The following is a 14,620-nucleotide window of genomic DNA, read 5'->3' as shown; positions in this document are numbered from 1 at the left end:
AGCTGATGGAATTCCACTTGAGCAATTTCAAATCCTAAAAGATGATGCTGTGAAAGTGCTGCACTCAATATGCCAGCAAATTTGGAAAACTCAGCAGTGGCCACAGGACTGGAAAAGGTCAGTTTTCATTCCAATCCCAAACAAAGGCAATACCAAAGAATACTCAAATTACCATACAATTGCACTCATCTCACATGCTAGCAAAGTAATGTTCAAAATCCTCCAAGCCAGGCTTCAACATTACGTGAACCTTGAAATTCCAGATGTTCAAGCTGGATTTAGAAAAGGGAGAAGAATCAGAGATCAAATTGCCAAAAAGCAAGAGGGTTCCAGAAAAACATCTATTTCTGCTTTATTGACTATGCCAAAGCCTTTGACTGTGTAGATCACAACAAACTGTGGAAAATTCTTAAAAAGCTGGGGCTACCAAAGCACCTTACCTGCCTCCTGAGAAATCTGTATGCAGGTCAAGAAGCAACAGTTAGAACTAGACATGGAACAACAGACTGGTTCCAAGGAGGAAAAGCAGTATGTCAAGGCTGTATATTGTCACCCTGCTTATTTAACTTATACGCAGAGTACATCATGAGAAATGTTGGGCTGGATGAAGCATAAGCTGGAATCAAGATTGCGAGGAGAAATATCAATAACCTCAGGTATGGAGATGACATCACGCTTATGGGAGAAAGCAAAGAGGAGCTAAAGAGCCTCTTGATGAAAGTGAAAGAAGAGAGTGAAAAGGTTGGCTTAAAACTCAACATTCAGAAAACTAAGATCATGGCATCTGGTCCCATCACTTCATGGCAAATCAATTGGGAAACAATGGAAACAGTGACAGACTTTATTTTGCGGGGCTCCAAAATCACAGCAGATGGTGACTGCAGCCATGAAAATTAAAAGATACTTTCTCCTTGGAATAAAAGTTATGACTAACCTAGACAGCATATTAAAAAGCTGAGACATTACTTTGTCAACAAAGGTCCATCTAGTCAAGGCTATGATTTTTCCAGTAGTCATGTATGGATTGAGAGTTGGTCTATAAAGAAAGCTGAGTGCCAAAGAATTGATGCTTTTGAACTGTGATGTTGGAGAAGGCTCTTGAGAGTCCCTTGGGCTGCAAGGACATCCAACCAGTTCATCCTAAAGGAGATCAGTCCTGGGTGTTCATTGGAAGGACTGATGTTGAAGTTGAAACTCCAATACTTTGTCCACCTGACGGGAAGGACTGACTCATTCGAAAAGACTGTGATGCTGGGAAAGATTGAAGGCAGGAAGAGAAGGGGATGACAGAGGATGAGGTGGTTGGATGGTATCACTGACTGGATGGACATGAGTTTGAGTAAGCTCTGGGAGTTGGGGATGGACAGGGAAGCCTGGCATGCTGCAGTCCATGGGGAGGCAAAGAGTCGGACATGACTGAATGACTGGACTGAACTGAAATAATAACTAGATGAATTCTAGCTCTAGAAAAATGGTGTGGAACATTTCTGATGAGTCAGTTTACAATTATACACTCCTGGATTGGTGGCATAGACATTTGTAAACATTATATAATTCAAAAAATATTTCTAGTTGTTTCTGGCAGGCATTGGTGGGTATATTTTTGTAGTTGATTTATTTTCTTGATTATGTTCTATTTTGGATATTGTTAAAATAACTCTTTGTTCCATATGATGTACTTCTGAATATTTATAGTTTTCTGTAATTTAAAACAGAGGTCCAACCAGATAAAACTTAGTGAGATAATAGAGACACACCTAGAATTTGAGTGAATTTGTGTAACAAGAATATACATCTTGGTTTATTCTCCAAATAGATATCTGTTTCTGAAAGATATTCAGTAATGCTTCCCAAAACAATAAAATGGCAATAAAATAGCTATTTTTATACCATTTTTCAGTTATAACTGTCAAAAGACTTTGGTCTCAGAATAACAGAAAACCCAATCCAAATGGTTCAACATATCTTATGTACTGTTAGCTCAATAACAAAAAGTCTTAAGAAAAGACTAGTTCTGGGCTCATTATTTTAGCAGATCATCACTCAGTTCAGATTGTCACTCAGTTCAGCCATTCTCCACCGCTGGTCTTCTCCTCAAGATCACAAGATGGCTCCAGTGGCTCCAGGTATTACCTCCATACATAGCAACCTTCATAGAAAAATGAATATATTTGTGCTGGATCTTATTTCTGAGAAACTAAAAAGCTTGTCAGAAAGTCCACAAAGGGATTAACTTTACTTTTCATTACTTAGAACTGAGTTATAAGCCATTTCCTAAAGCAGTCACTGGCAAAGAGATGGAACTACCATGTTTGATTTAGACTACTTTAAATTCATCCCCTTGGGATAAGGCTGACATAATACAAAGCACGTGGCACAGCATCACATCATTGTGTAGTTCAGTTCAGTTCAGTTCATTCGCTCAGTTGTGTCCGATTCTTTGTGACCCCATGAATTGCAGCACGCCAGGCCTCCCTGTCCATCACCATCTCCCGGAGTTCACTCAGACTCACGTCCATCAAGTCAGTGATGTCATCCAGCCATCTCATCCTCTGTCGTCCCCTTCTCCTCTTGCCCCCAATCCCTCCCAGTATCAGAGTCTTTTCCAGTGAGTCAATTCTTCACATGAGGTGCCCAAAGTACTGGAGTTTCAGCTTTAGCATCATTCCTTCCAAAGAAATCCCAGGGTTGATCTTCTTCAGAATGGACTGGTTGGATCTCCTTGCAGTCCAAGGGACTCTCAAGAGTCTTCTCCAACACCACAGTTCAAAAGCATCAATTCTTCGGCGCTCAGCTTTCTTCACAGTGCAACTCTCACAGAGAGTTTAATAAAACTGGCATTCTGTTCAGTAAGGAATGAGGGGATGGGGAAAGAAGAAATGCATCCCAGATAGACAATCAACAATGTCTCTAATACCTTTGTGACTTTCTAAAGTCTATCTGAAAACATACTCAACAGAAGCAAAACCACTCAATGCTAAAAGTGAATTTCCCCAAAGATAAAGGGTCTTATGATGCTCTTAATGGGCTTCCCTGGGAGCTCAGAGGTTAAAGCATCTGCCTGCAATGTGAGAGACCTGGGTTCGATTCCTGGGTCGGGAAGATCCCCTGGAGAAGGAAATGGCAACCAGCTCCAGTATTCTTGCCTGGAGAATCCCATGGACAGAGGAGCCTGGTGGGCTATAGTCCATGGGGTCTTAATACTAGACAATGAAGAATTTCCAATTAATTTTGATATAAGAATATAAAAGGATTTTTTTTTTTTTGATTCACAGTAGTATGTTAGCACACTGCTTGGGCTATCAAAGTGAAAGTGAAGTCGCTCAGTCATGTCCGACTCTTTGTGACCCCATGGACTGTAGCCTACCAGGCTCCTCTCTCCATGGGATTCTCCAGGCAAGACTACTGGAGTGGGTTGCCATTTCCTTCTCCAGGGGATCTTCCCGACCCAGGGATTGTCCTGGGCTATCAAAGACATCATAAATTTTAAACAGTTTTTAGTAAAGCTTATGGTATACGTATACTTCACATATTCATATATATCCACTCCAAAGTAAATTAATTTGACATAAGGAAACTAGATATAAATTAAAACCTCAATATAATTCAAAATATCATATTCTCCATTTCATGACAAAATCCTTTAGGACTCAATTAAGCTTGGTTTTTCTTGACATTTTCAAATTCTCCATAAAGCAACATTAGTACCTATATTTTAACTAGATAAGGTAAGAATCATTTAACTTATTTTTAAATGATTAATTCTTTAGAATTATAATATATCAAATACTCATTGGACTTCCGTTGTGGCTCAGCTGGTAAACAATCTTCCTGCAACGTGGGAGACCTGGGTTTGATCCCTGTTTGGGAAGATCCCCTAAAAAGGGGAAAGGCTACCCACTTCAGTATTCTGGCCTGGAGAACTCCATGGACTGTATAGTTCATGGGGTCACAAAGAATCAGACATGATTAAGCAACTTTCACATATACTCAGAGCATATTGGATTCAGTCCTCTCATTTTATTCTGAGACAGTGAAACCAGTGCAATTTAAATTACTCTGTAAATATGTTATCAAGTTCATGAATAAGCATGCCCTTATCTCTGTCCCTTCTTTACATTACATTATATTACATTAACATTAGGACATTATCTTAGGCATCCTAGTCCACCAGCCACTTAGTGATGTAAATAAAAATGACTAAAATCCAAACTGCTAAACTATTATCATTTCTTAACAACCAATATATATGAAATACAGAAATCATCTGGGTACTCAATGTCATTATATCTTTTAGGTCTCTCATTATCATAGTTAATTAGGGTTTACAAATACCAATCATAGTTGAAAATTTATGAGTGCCTGTGCAAGCTTTTCAGCTAGATTTGTCACACATGGAATATTTTTATGTAACTCTTTCATTAAAACCAGACTGTCCTCTTAGATGTATAAATGCTGTTCCAGGACTATCAATTTAAAAATTGGGACTGACAGACTTCCCCAGCAGTCTAGTGGTTGAGACTCTTCACTTCCACTGTAATGGGTTTGATTCCTGGTCAGGGAACTAGGATACCACACGCCGCATGGCGTGGGCAAAAAATAACTTTAAAAAACTGGCATTGAAATTTACTGTTTCAAAAACGTGTGTGTGTGTGTGCATTCATACACACATGTGGGTGCATTTCATGTACACAAAGAAGCAGAACAGACAAATTTGCTATTCACTAGAGTGACTCTCCCACAATGAACTGAAGAAAAGGAAAGCAAAGGTACTTCCAACCAAAGAGGAAAATGAGATGATGTTAGAGATAATGTTTCAGAAAAACTACTAAGAGGGAAGATTTTAGATGGGTAAGAGCATCTTTGATAACATTCCTGCTCTTCCAGAGAGGAACTGACTTCTTTCTATCTACTTAGACCTCAGTCCTAATAAAATGGTCATCCACTAAGTACATGAGTTGTCAAGAGGAAAGATTACAGTTACTCATGATCCGAGTGCTTTTGGAAATAAGCCACAATTTTTGTGACCCTTTAAGTCTTGTTACTTATTTAATAGAATAAATTTGACATGTAAGGTCCTGTAAACCTGAGGTGTACAGCACATGTTACTTTGATATATTTATATGTTTGTAATATGTTGCCAATGTAATGATATTTATCACATTATATAATAAAAGATTATATATAACGTTTTGAAACAATGTAATGTGAAAATAGAAAAATAAAATACATACTCTTTTTTTTTCTTGTTTTCTCTTCTTTTATTTTTATTTTTTCTTCTCTTATACTGTCCCTCCCCTTGTTGAATTTTTTTTCTTTTCTTTTTTTAAATTTATTTTTATTTTGTTTTACTTTACAATACTGTATTGGTTTTGCCATACATCAACATGAATCTGCCATGAGTGTACACGTGTTCCCAATCCTGAATCCCCCTCCTACCTTCCTCCCCATATCATATAAGAAATGAATCGCCAGTCTAGGTTCGATGCATGATACAAAATATACACTCTTTATTAAACAAATTTGCTTCTTCCTATTTCATTTCACAGGAACTTAATAAAATCCATGGCTGATTCCGCTTGTTTTACTTAGTATGAACAGAATGCTAGATTTCTAATTTATATTCACTCAAAACTTTGATATAGTTCCATGTATTTTGGCATCTAGTATTACTGCTAAAAGTCTAGAAAGCTTATTATCTTAGTGATTAAAAAAACCAAATGATGCTTGAAACATCTGATCCAATTCTGAGAATATAAAGAAATACTATACTGTAAAAAAAAAAAGGAATTAACATGTGATACAGTATTATTAACTAAAGTACAGATTTTGTTCAAATTTCACAAAATTTTATGCTAGTGTCTATTATTTGTTTTCATACCCTATTTTCAAGATTCCACACTGTTATTTAGTTGCATTGAGCAGCTTCAGCTGCATGCAACAAATTCTGTTAAATTCTCTTTTCATTTTTATTGTCACAGATATTTTCTAATTTTCCTTGTTATGGCTTCTTAGATATTCCCATCATTCAAAAGTGGATATTTAATTTCCAAATGCATGGGATTTGTAAAGTATCCTTGATATTAATTTCTCATTCTGATATAATTTCTCATTTAAATACTTTCTTCTCTGCTTCCCATCCATGCTTTTTTTAGCCTTCTAACTTTATTGAGGCTTTCAATGGCTAGTCAAAGGTTTCTCTTGATAAATGTCACATTGCACTTGAAAATATGTAGATTATTTTCAAATGTCTTTTGATATTGATTTCTAACATAATTCCACAGTGATAAAAGAACAGACTGTATGGCTGCAATACCTTTAGACCATGAAATTTTTGCACCTTGTTTTATGTCCCTGAATATGTTCCAATGTCTCCAAGTTTATAGTCTATGGGAACCTGAATAGAATTTTAATCTCACTGTTGTGTGAAAATTGTATAAATCTTAATTATGTTGTATTGGTTCATGATTTTTAGTTCTACTAAACCCTTCTACTTTTCCATATATTCATTCTATTAAGTTTTGAGAGTTTGATATTGAAATTCCAAACTAAATATCTTAATTTATCTACTTAAAAAATAATTGTAATATATAGCAGAACTATGAGATTTCCCTGGTGGCACAGCAGTAAAGAATTCGCCTAAAAATCAGGAGTCATAGGAGATGCTGGTTCGATCCCTGGGTTAGAAAGATCCCCTGGAGGCGGCCATGGCAACCTACTCCAGTATTCTTGCCTGGAGAGTCCCATGAACAGAGGAGCATGGTTGACTATAGTCCATGTGACTATAGGTCACAAAAAGTCAGACCTGACTGAAGAGACTTGGCATACATACACGCATAGAAGAACTATATGTAACTTTCCAATTTCCAAGTCTCCTGTAAGTAAATGTGTTATTATACTTTCATAATTTGAAAAATAAAAAAGAAAAAGAAAAAAGTAAAACTCATGGCTGTTTATAGAAAAATCTCTGATTTCATATGTACAAGTTTCACTAAACTCAGCCAAAAGGTTCAAAAAATTATTCTATAAATTTTATCATCAGAGAAATCAATATCTTCAAAATATCTTTTACTTCACACTATAAAGGTTTGCTCTTTCTTCTGTCACATATCCATTTGCAGCCATTATTGAATACATGACAACTGCCATGATTTTAAAAGTGAAAAAAAATGTTTAAGTAAACCAAAATAACTGAAAATAACACAAAGACTGACATGGATTCATGTAACAATTACAGGGAAAAATGTTTTGTAAGGTAAAACAAGCCATAAAATTATGTTAAGTATTGAACAAAATCTAATCACTCACTTAAAATATGCATTCATCATCCTCCTTTATCCTTGAAAATAGATGCACTGGATGTATCTGAGTTAATATTCAATCAGTTGTCCAAAAAAGGAAATTTTTTTCCTGTTACTTCTAGACAATCCAAAGCAGACAATACTGTTTATTAACTTTAAAACAAATTTCTAAAGCTTAAATTAAAATTTTTGATTAATATATTTGAAAATTAATTAAAAATTAATTTCCAGATAGGGTCTTTTAAAATCGAATTTGTAACATATCAATGAAATGTAATAACAGAAGCAATTATCAACTTCCTATAAGAATATGACCATTTTAGGGATATGATCGGCTTAAAACCTATGTAAAGCCTATGTAAAATCAGTAATTATGAAACTATTACTAACTTACCTATACAACAGAAATTATATTAAAGAAATATTGTATCTGTCCTTCCTGTAAACAAAAGAGAGGGAGCTGGGACTGGAATGGGACAATCAACCATAATACTAAGAAAGTTGTAAGGCCCTATTCCATGCTTTTCATAATAATCAGACTATACTTTAGAAATACTTTTAAAAATTAATATTGGACACTGGACCAGCAAGGTAAATGTTCCTATTGAATTCTAAGATGGGATTAAGTCAGCTTAAATGCTAAAATCACTGGGGGAGGCTGATGGTAGATACACTATTGGTTGCTTCATCCTGAAATTGTTAATATAAAGAATCATTCGTATTGAGCTGCTGACATGCTCACAAATGCAAAGTAAACTTTTAGCTGACTTTTGATGTATTTTTCTTTATTTTACATGGTTGACTATGAACACATAGGAATTAATTCTGTTTTTTTATTGCTCTTCTTTATGAGGTTGTGATTTCTAGCTAAGAAATAAAAGTTCTGCCTTAAAACATGATATGTGTATTTAACTCTAGTCACATGTAAGAAGTATAAAATAAATTCCTAAGCTTAAATTAGTGAATTCTAATAGGATTTCTATGCTTGTCAAGCCTCGAGTAAATGATTCAATAAGATATGGGGACAAAGGGAATAAATTATTGAGTAAAAATAAACTATGGCTAGAGTATAAAATAAATATAAAACAGATCTTTACACATAAAGGTGGCATCAGTGAGAGTTATTTTTAAAAGGTGAAAATATGTTCCATTCCATTTAATGGCAGTACTCTTCACATTAATGATTTTCAAAGAAGATTGATTTCACTCTATGGAAAAACTTTAAGACTACGACTTGCAAATTACTCATACTACTAATTAGTCAATCATTTTCTATTTCTCAGTTAGGCTTCAATTAAGTGTAAAATCCTTTGAAAATTAAAAACATTTCATGTCACTAGCTCAAAATGACCAACATGTTTGGAAACACATTTACGAACACTTACATAATGCTTATTATCTGCCAGACACTACATCATTTAAATACATAACTTATTTAATATTCTCAAGATACTATTACTACCCTGGGCTAGATAACTTGTTTATATAGCCAATACCAAGTGGCATACTCGGGATTCAAACCCAGACAATCTACTTGGGAGACTACATTTAAAGCCTACTCTATCACAATTCTTCAGAGCAATGCTTCATCCAGGGACTGCTATGCATTTGAAAGCCATTGTTTAAACTACAGCAGTCAGGGTTGTTCAATGTGAAAACTTTTTGCTCACTATGAGAGTGAATGTGTGAATTTCACCCAGCTAAAGAGGAAAGTGAGCATAAGAAATATGGGAAAAGACTGCACCATATAAATGTTATAGAAATGTGCTTAGTGCTTAGTCGCTTTGCACAGTTGTGCCTGACTCTCTGCGGCCCTATGGACTGTAGCCCTCCAGGCTCTTCTGTCTATGGAATTTTCCAGGCAAGAATACTGGAGTGGGTTGCCATGCCCTCTTCCAGGGGATCTTCCCTACCCAGGGATTGAAGGGAGTCTCTGAGTCTCTCGTCTCCTGCATTAGCAGGTGGATTCTTTACCACTAGCACCACCTGGGAAGCCCTTAAGAGCAGAAAAGGTGGCACTTAAATACATTAGCTGTGGTTTCACCCCAAAAGTAATCAAACATGACAAAAAAGCACACAGTCATATTTATCATTCAACATCATACTATCTAAATTTTGTACATTAAAAAATATAATGAGAACTATAGTAGCATGCCCCATAAATTATGCCCAAAGATAACTCATTCACCTTGTCCTAAAATTTAAAGATACCTTATCCTAAAATAATTAACTGATCAAATTGCTTAAACAATTCAATAAATTCACATACTTAGTTTTCTATGGAGGAAAATGAATCTTGGAGAAAATTTGACATAATTTGTTTTCAGCTTTTCAAATAAAGGAAGCACAGAGGTTTAACTCTATGATACTAGCTTGAAGTCAGTCAAAAAGAAGCATGGCTCTTAATAATTGTGGATCTACTTTCCTTTGAAGGTGTCTCTGAACAGAGCAATAAGAGAGAGAGCAATGTACATCTTCTCTAGAACTGAATTTCAAAGGCTTTATTTGGCCCTTCTTCTACATAGGAAAATTTAGAAAACGTTTTGCCTTTTATTTTCCACTGTGAGATCCTAAAGGGGAAAATAAGTTCAGGCTATGCAGGTCCCCATGTGGTTTTAGATGCAGTAGCAAGGAATGTAGGACACAAAGGTCTATATAATTGCCTGCAGTGAACATTAGTGCAAATTTTAAAAGAAAAAAAGAAAAACCTTTAGCACTTCAGTACAGATCTCAAAATCATTCAAGAAACTTCCTTCAACTGCATCCATTACATTAATGAGATCACAGAAGAGAACTAGTTTAGAATTAAATATTTTGGTGATAAAAATGTATTATTATAATCTAAAAAGCCATAGTTTATAAAAAATAATAGGATATGAAAATAAATGGTATTTTTCATATATGACTCATCACTGTGTGAATTAAAAGCAGTTTAAATTTAAAAGGGAATCTCTTGAATTAAATGGTTTTCAAAAATGGCTTTAAAAACATTTAAATTTTTGTAGAAAAATTACATCTATTTGTTTAGTGTGTCTAAAAATTCTGGTAGTTTACCTTCTTTTAAAATTATGATTATTTAATCTTAAAACAACTGTAAAGGAAAATTGGCCAAACATGTAAATAAAAATTGATTAAACAATGCAATTTTATATGGTGCACTTTTTAATAAACACTCTTGTTATGCAAATTTCTCCTTTTCTTTGCAAAATCTGCCTTAGTTTACCTGATTATGTATGTAGTTTCTATATAATACACAGTGTTGAATATTTAAAAATCAGCTATCTATTAGTATTTTAAATAACAACTGCTAAACAAACCATGTTTAAGTTTTTTCAATTATGTTAGTTTATTGGATCAATAGAAATAAAACTACAGAGCCAAGAATTTCTATGTATTTTTCCAGCACGTGAAGTCGGTAATGAAACGCAAGACACATAGACACTATATCTAAGGTTCTGAAATTTTCACTTTTCTTACAATGATAAAGTAAACCGATCTATTATTTGACAAGGGAAAAGAAAGATTTCGACGGTGGGAATAGCATATAAATGACCACACATGGAAGAATATAAAAGCGGATTATATTTTCCACAAAAGCTAAAAGAAACAATTATTTTTGTTTCTTGGTCAATAGAGATTCAGAAGGTGAATCAGGTTCCTGTGGGAGTTCTGTGAATATCATTATAAGCATCAATCATCAATGACCCAGTAAAATCCAGAACTAAAAGAATGAAAAGAAATTTTCCCTAAATATATCACATTCAGTCATGCCTGACTCTTTGCGACCCCATGGACTGTATAGAATACTGCCAGAATACTGAAGTGGGTAGCCTTTTCCTTCTCCAGGAGATTATCCCCACTCAGGGATCAAACCCAGGTCTCCTGCATTGCAGGTGGATTCTTTACCAGCTGAGCCACTAGGGTAGCCTATCCCTTCTCCAGTGGATCTTCCCCACCCAGGAAATGAACGGGGTCTCCTGCATTGCAGGTGGGTTCTTTACCAATTGAACTACCAGAGAACCCCAAATATATCACATTATATGTATATACTCCATGAGTTCTAAAAACTATAATCTTCTAAATGAAACCTAACATAGAAGTTGAATATCTGAGACTGTCTTGGATCAATTCATGGAAGGATTTACATGAGATCTAGTCCAGGTACCCATCTTACATAGGAATCCATGGTATGTGGTCACTGGCCTCTATAAACACTCACAATTATGGGAGCTAATGAGTTCACAGTATAGTTAACAGATTTTTTTAAAGCTCTGTTAAAATCATCTTAATAAAAGTAAAATGCTTCATCCTTTAAAAATTTCCACAGATTTGTCTTATTTTTGCCCTATACATAATCATAGGATAGTATTTAATGATAGCTTTCATGCCTTCACTTTTCCAAGTTAAAGTCTTTCCACTGGATTTTATAGAATAGATTGACAATACCCCCCAAATCTCCCTTTCTTTCTTTTCTAGCTGCTAGAGCAACAGCCTGTGAAGGTTCATCTCAAAATAGTGTGCTCAGAATGAGTACATTAAAATGTGGTCATAATTACAAACTACAGTGGGATAAACACTTCCCTCATTAGGCTACAATCATTAGTCCAATTTATTAATAACAATATCTTAAAGTTGGCAGCCATTATCCACTACAAATACCAACCTTGTTGTCAATGAAACCATGGTCATTAATTGTGACATAGACTTCTGGATTCAAAACCAGAACTTCACATTTATATCTATTACTATAAAATAGTATCATGACATCAAATACGCTAACATTAATGCCTATATTCGAGCCTCTGGTATGTCATCTTGGAAAACAGTAAGATATTCTATTTGCCTTCCTACCAAACACATTCTTCAGGTTCATACCGTATTTAACTCTGTGGCCCGACAAAGAAGTCAATGTCCACATTAGCCTATCTCAAGTCATCAGTCACTAACACTCAAGAATCCCCAATTAAAACTTTTTTGTATGGCAGTTTACATTTAAGAAATTTTGCCTGAGGTTTCATTTTTCACTGACTTACTTTTAAAACTGGTTTATAGACAAGAATATCTCCCTAAGATATTGTCATGCAGGCAATGACATGCTCAATTCCATCTTTGAATCCGAACAATGTGTCACCAACAACAAATCTTTCGATTTGTGACGCATATACATACATGTCACACAGGATTATGAATGTGAGCAACAAAACTTATGCAATCCCATGTGGAAAATGAAGATACACTATTTTATTCCAGCTAAAGTTGTCCTCTTTCCAAGAAACTTTTATCTCTCTTCTCTACATCAGGACCAGCATTTTCCTATAGGCAAAGACAGTTGCGAGAATTCTGCAGGATCCCATCACAGCCTTCAGCGGAGGCTCATCTAAACCAGGTTGGAGCTGACCGGATCCTCAGTCGAAACCAGAAGGCTTTTTCATCCAGTTCCTCCTTAGAAACACGCCTCCCGCCCCTGCCCCTGCCCAAATCCGAAGCCAGAGGGGAGTCCGACCATAGAGAACTTCCACTCATGAAGACAACCCCATAGTAAAGAACATTCCGGTAACCACGTCTCTCCGACCTCCAGCTCTAGAACCCGCAGCTAGCGCCGCGCCTTCCTCGCAAGCCGCCTCCCGCGGGCCGGCTCGGGGTGAGCTCCCGAGTTAGTCAGTGCGCACGTGACGCGCGGTGCCCACATGACACGACCGTGGGCGGGGGAGGGGGACAGAGGAGCGAGGCAGGGAAAAAGTTAAGGCAGACCCGTCAAAGCGCCCGAAGCAACCTGCCCCTTCCCTTCTTTGTCAATTAGTGGCTCAGGGATCCCCAAGGTGTCTTCAGTACAGCTACCGAAACGGAGGGCGCCGGTCTCCGTTTGCCCCGTCACCCCCTACTCCTACCGGCCCTGCTGGTGATGCCGCTGCACCCTCAAGTTGTTCCTTCCTCTCTTTCCTGCCCTCCTTTTTCGTTTCTGCCTTCTTTCCTTCCCTAAAAGCTCTTCATCCATTGCGGGCCATGCGGCTGACGCACATTCAATTGCCCTGGGAGCTCGCCGGCACCGCCGAGGTCAGACAAGGCCGAACACCTACCAAACGGGAGGGGGTAACTGCGCAAACAAAGTTGCACGCTGCACCGCAACCGCCCCTCCCTCCCACTGAGCCCCCCATTCTGAGCCCCGGCAAAGCTCACTTGCTCTGCCGGTTCTCGATCGACCTCACCCCACTGTCGCGCAACACACCCCCTTCCACACGCGAGCCCACCCTTCCATGATGCCCCGGCGTCTGAAGCGGTCCAGCCTCCTGGTAAAGCACCGAGCCAGCCGCTGCGCTTACCTTGCTTGACACACTTGAGCCGGAGGGGGTCCTTGCAGTGTTTGATCACGGCCAGCACGTCCCTGATGGTGAGCCCCGCCACGGGGGTCTCGTTCACTTCCAACAGCAGTTCCTCAGACACCAACTTGCTTCCGCTCTCATAGGCCACCTTGCCCGGCTTCACCTCTCCCAGGTAGGGGAACTGTCCATTCTCGGCGCCCCCCTTCAGTTCAAAACCCAGCTGACCCTCCGGGTTCCTGCCAATGACACTCTCATGGACTTTGCTAGTCCAGTGGCTTTTCTTTTTCAAGCTTTTGGACATGGCAGTGGGGTGAGTCGCCTCAGCTCCTGAGGGATTCCTTTGGGGTAGGGGAGTTGGTGCTGAGAGAATGAGGCTGGTGGAGCCAGGGGGCCAAGAGGTGAGGAGAGCAGACTTTGCCTTCCTCCCCTCTCTGTTCGGTGCTTTCCCTCTTCTTTGGATGGAGTGTGGTCGAGGAAAGGGGAGGATGACAGGGACGGCTGGGCAGAGGTAGGAGAGCTTGGGTGAGGTTGTGCTGTCCCTTGAATGACACTCAAGGCTGTGGCCCCGCAGCAGAGGAGAGCTGTGGTGGTGGCGGCGGCGGCGGCGGCGGCAGCGGCAGCCTGAGCGAGCAGTGGCCGAGCTGGTGAGCGGGTGGAGTGGGGGTGGGGAAGGAGAGTAGGGATGCCGGGGGCCACTCCTGCGTGGTGCGAGTGGGAGCGCGCGCGCGCCTGAGTGTGTGTTGTTAGCTGATATCCATGGTAGCTGCAGTGGCAGTGGCAGGGTCCGCGCGCGCTCGCGCGCTCGCGCGCGCGTCCGACTTGCACTGTACTGGCAGCAGGGGAGGAGGCTTAGCGCCGACGAGGAGGGAGCGGACTAGAGCGGGGAGGAGGGGCGCGCGCGCCGGGTGGGGAGCCGCTTACTGCTGTCTCCGCTCACCCCCCCCACCCCCCTCCGCAGCTTGACCCGGTAGTGAAGGCTGAGAGAGAGGCAGGCTGGGT

At 38.7% G+C, this 14,620-nt stretch overlaps 1 protein-coding gene across 2 annotated transcripts in view; it reads right to left on the bottom strand.

Moving 5' to 3' along the window:
- The window catches only part of MAGI2 (membrane associated guanylate kinase, WW and PDZ domain containing 2), a 1,476,322-nt gene extending 1,462,400 nt beyond the window's left edge, over positions 1 to 13,922 (bottom strand). For both annotated transcript variants that reach the window (XM_068972797.1, XM_068972798.1), the window contains exon 1: positions 13,622 to 13,922. In XM_068972797.1, the coding sequence (XP_068828898.1) occupies positions 13,622 to 13,922 (301 nt within the window). The remainder of the gene's footprint in view (positions 1 to 13,621) is intronic.
- Positions 13,923 to 14,620: the final 698 nt, after the last annotated feature.

This window comes from Capricornis sumatraensis, chromosome 5 (assembly GCF_032405125.1).
Source record: "Capricornis sumatraensis isolate serow.1 chromosome 5, serow.2, whole genome shotgun sequence".
NCBI lineage: Eukaryota > Metazoa > Chordata > Mammalia > Artiodactyla > Bovidae > Capricornis > Capricornis sumatraensis.
This window is presented reverse-complemented; position numbering and strand designations above follow the sequence as displayed.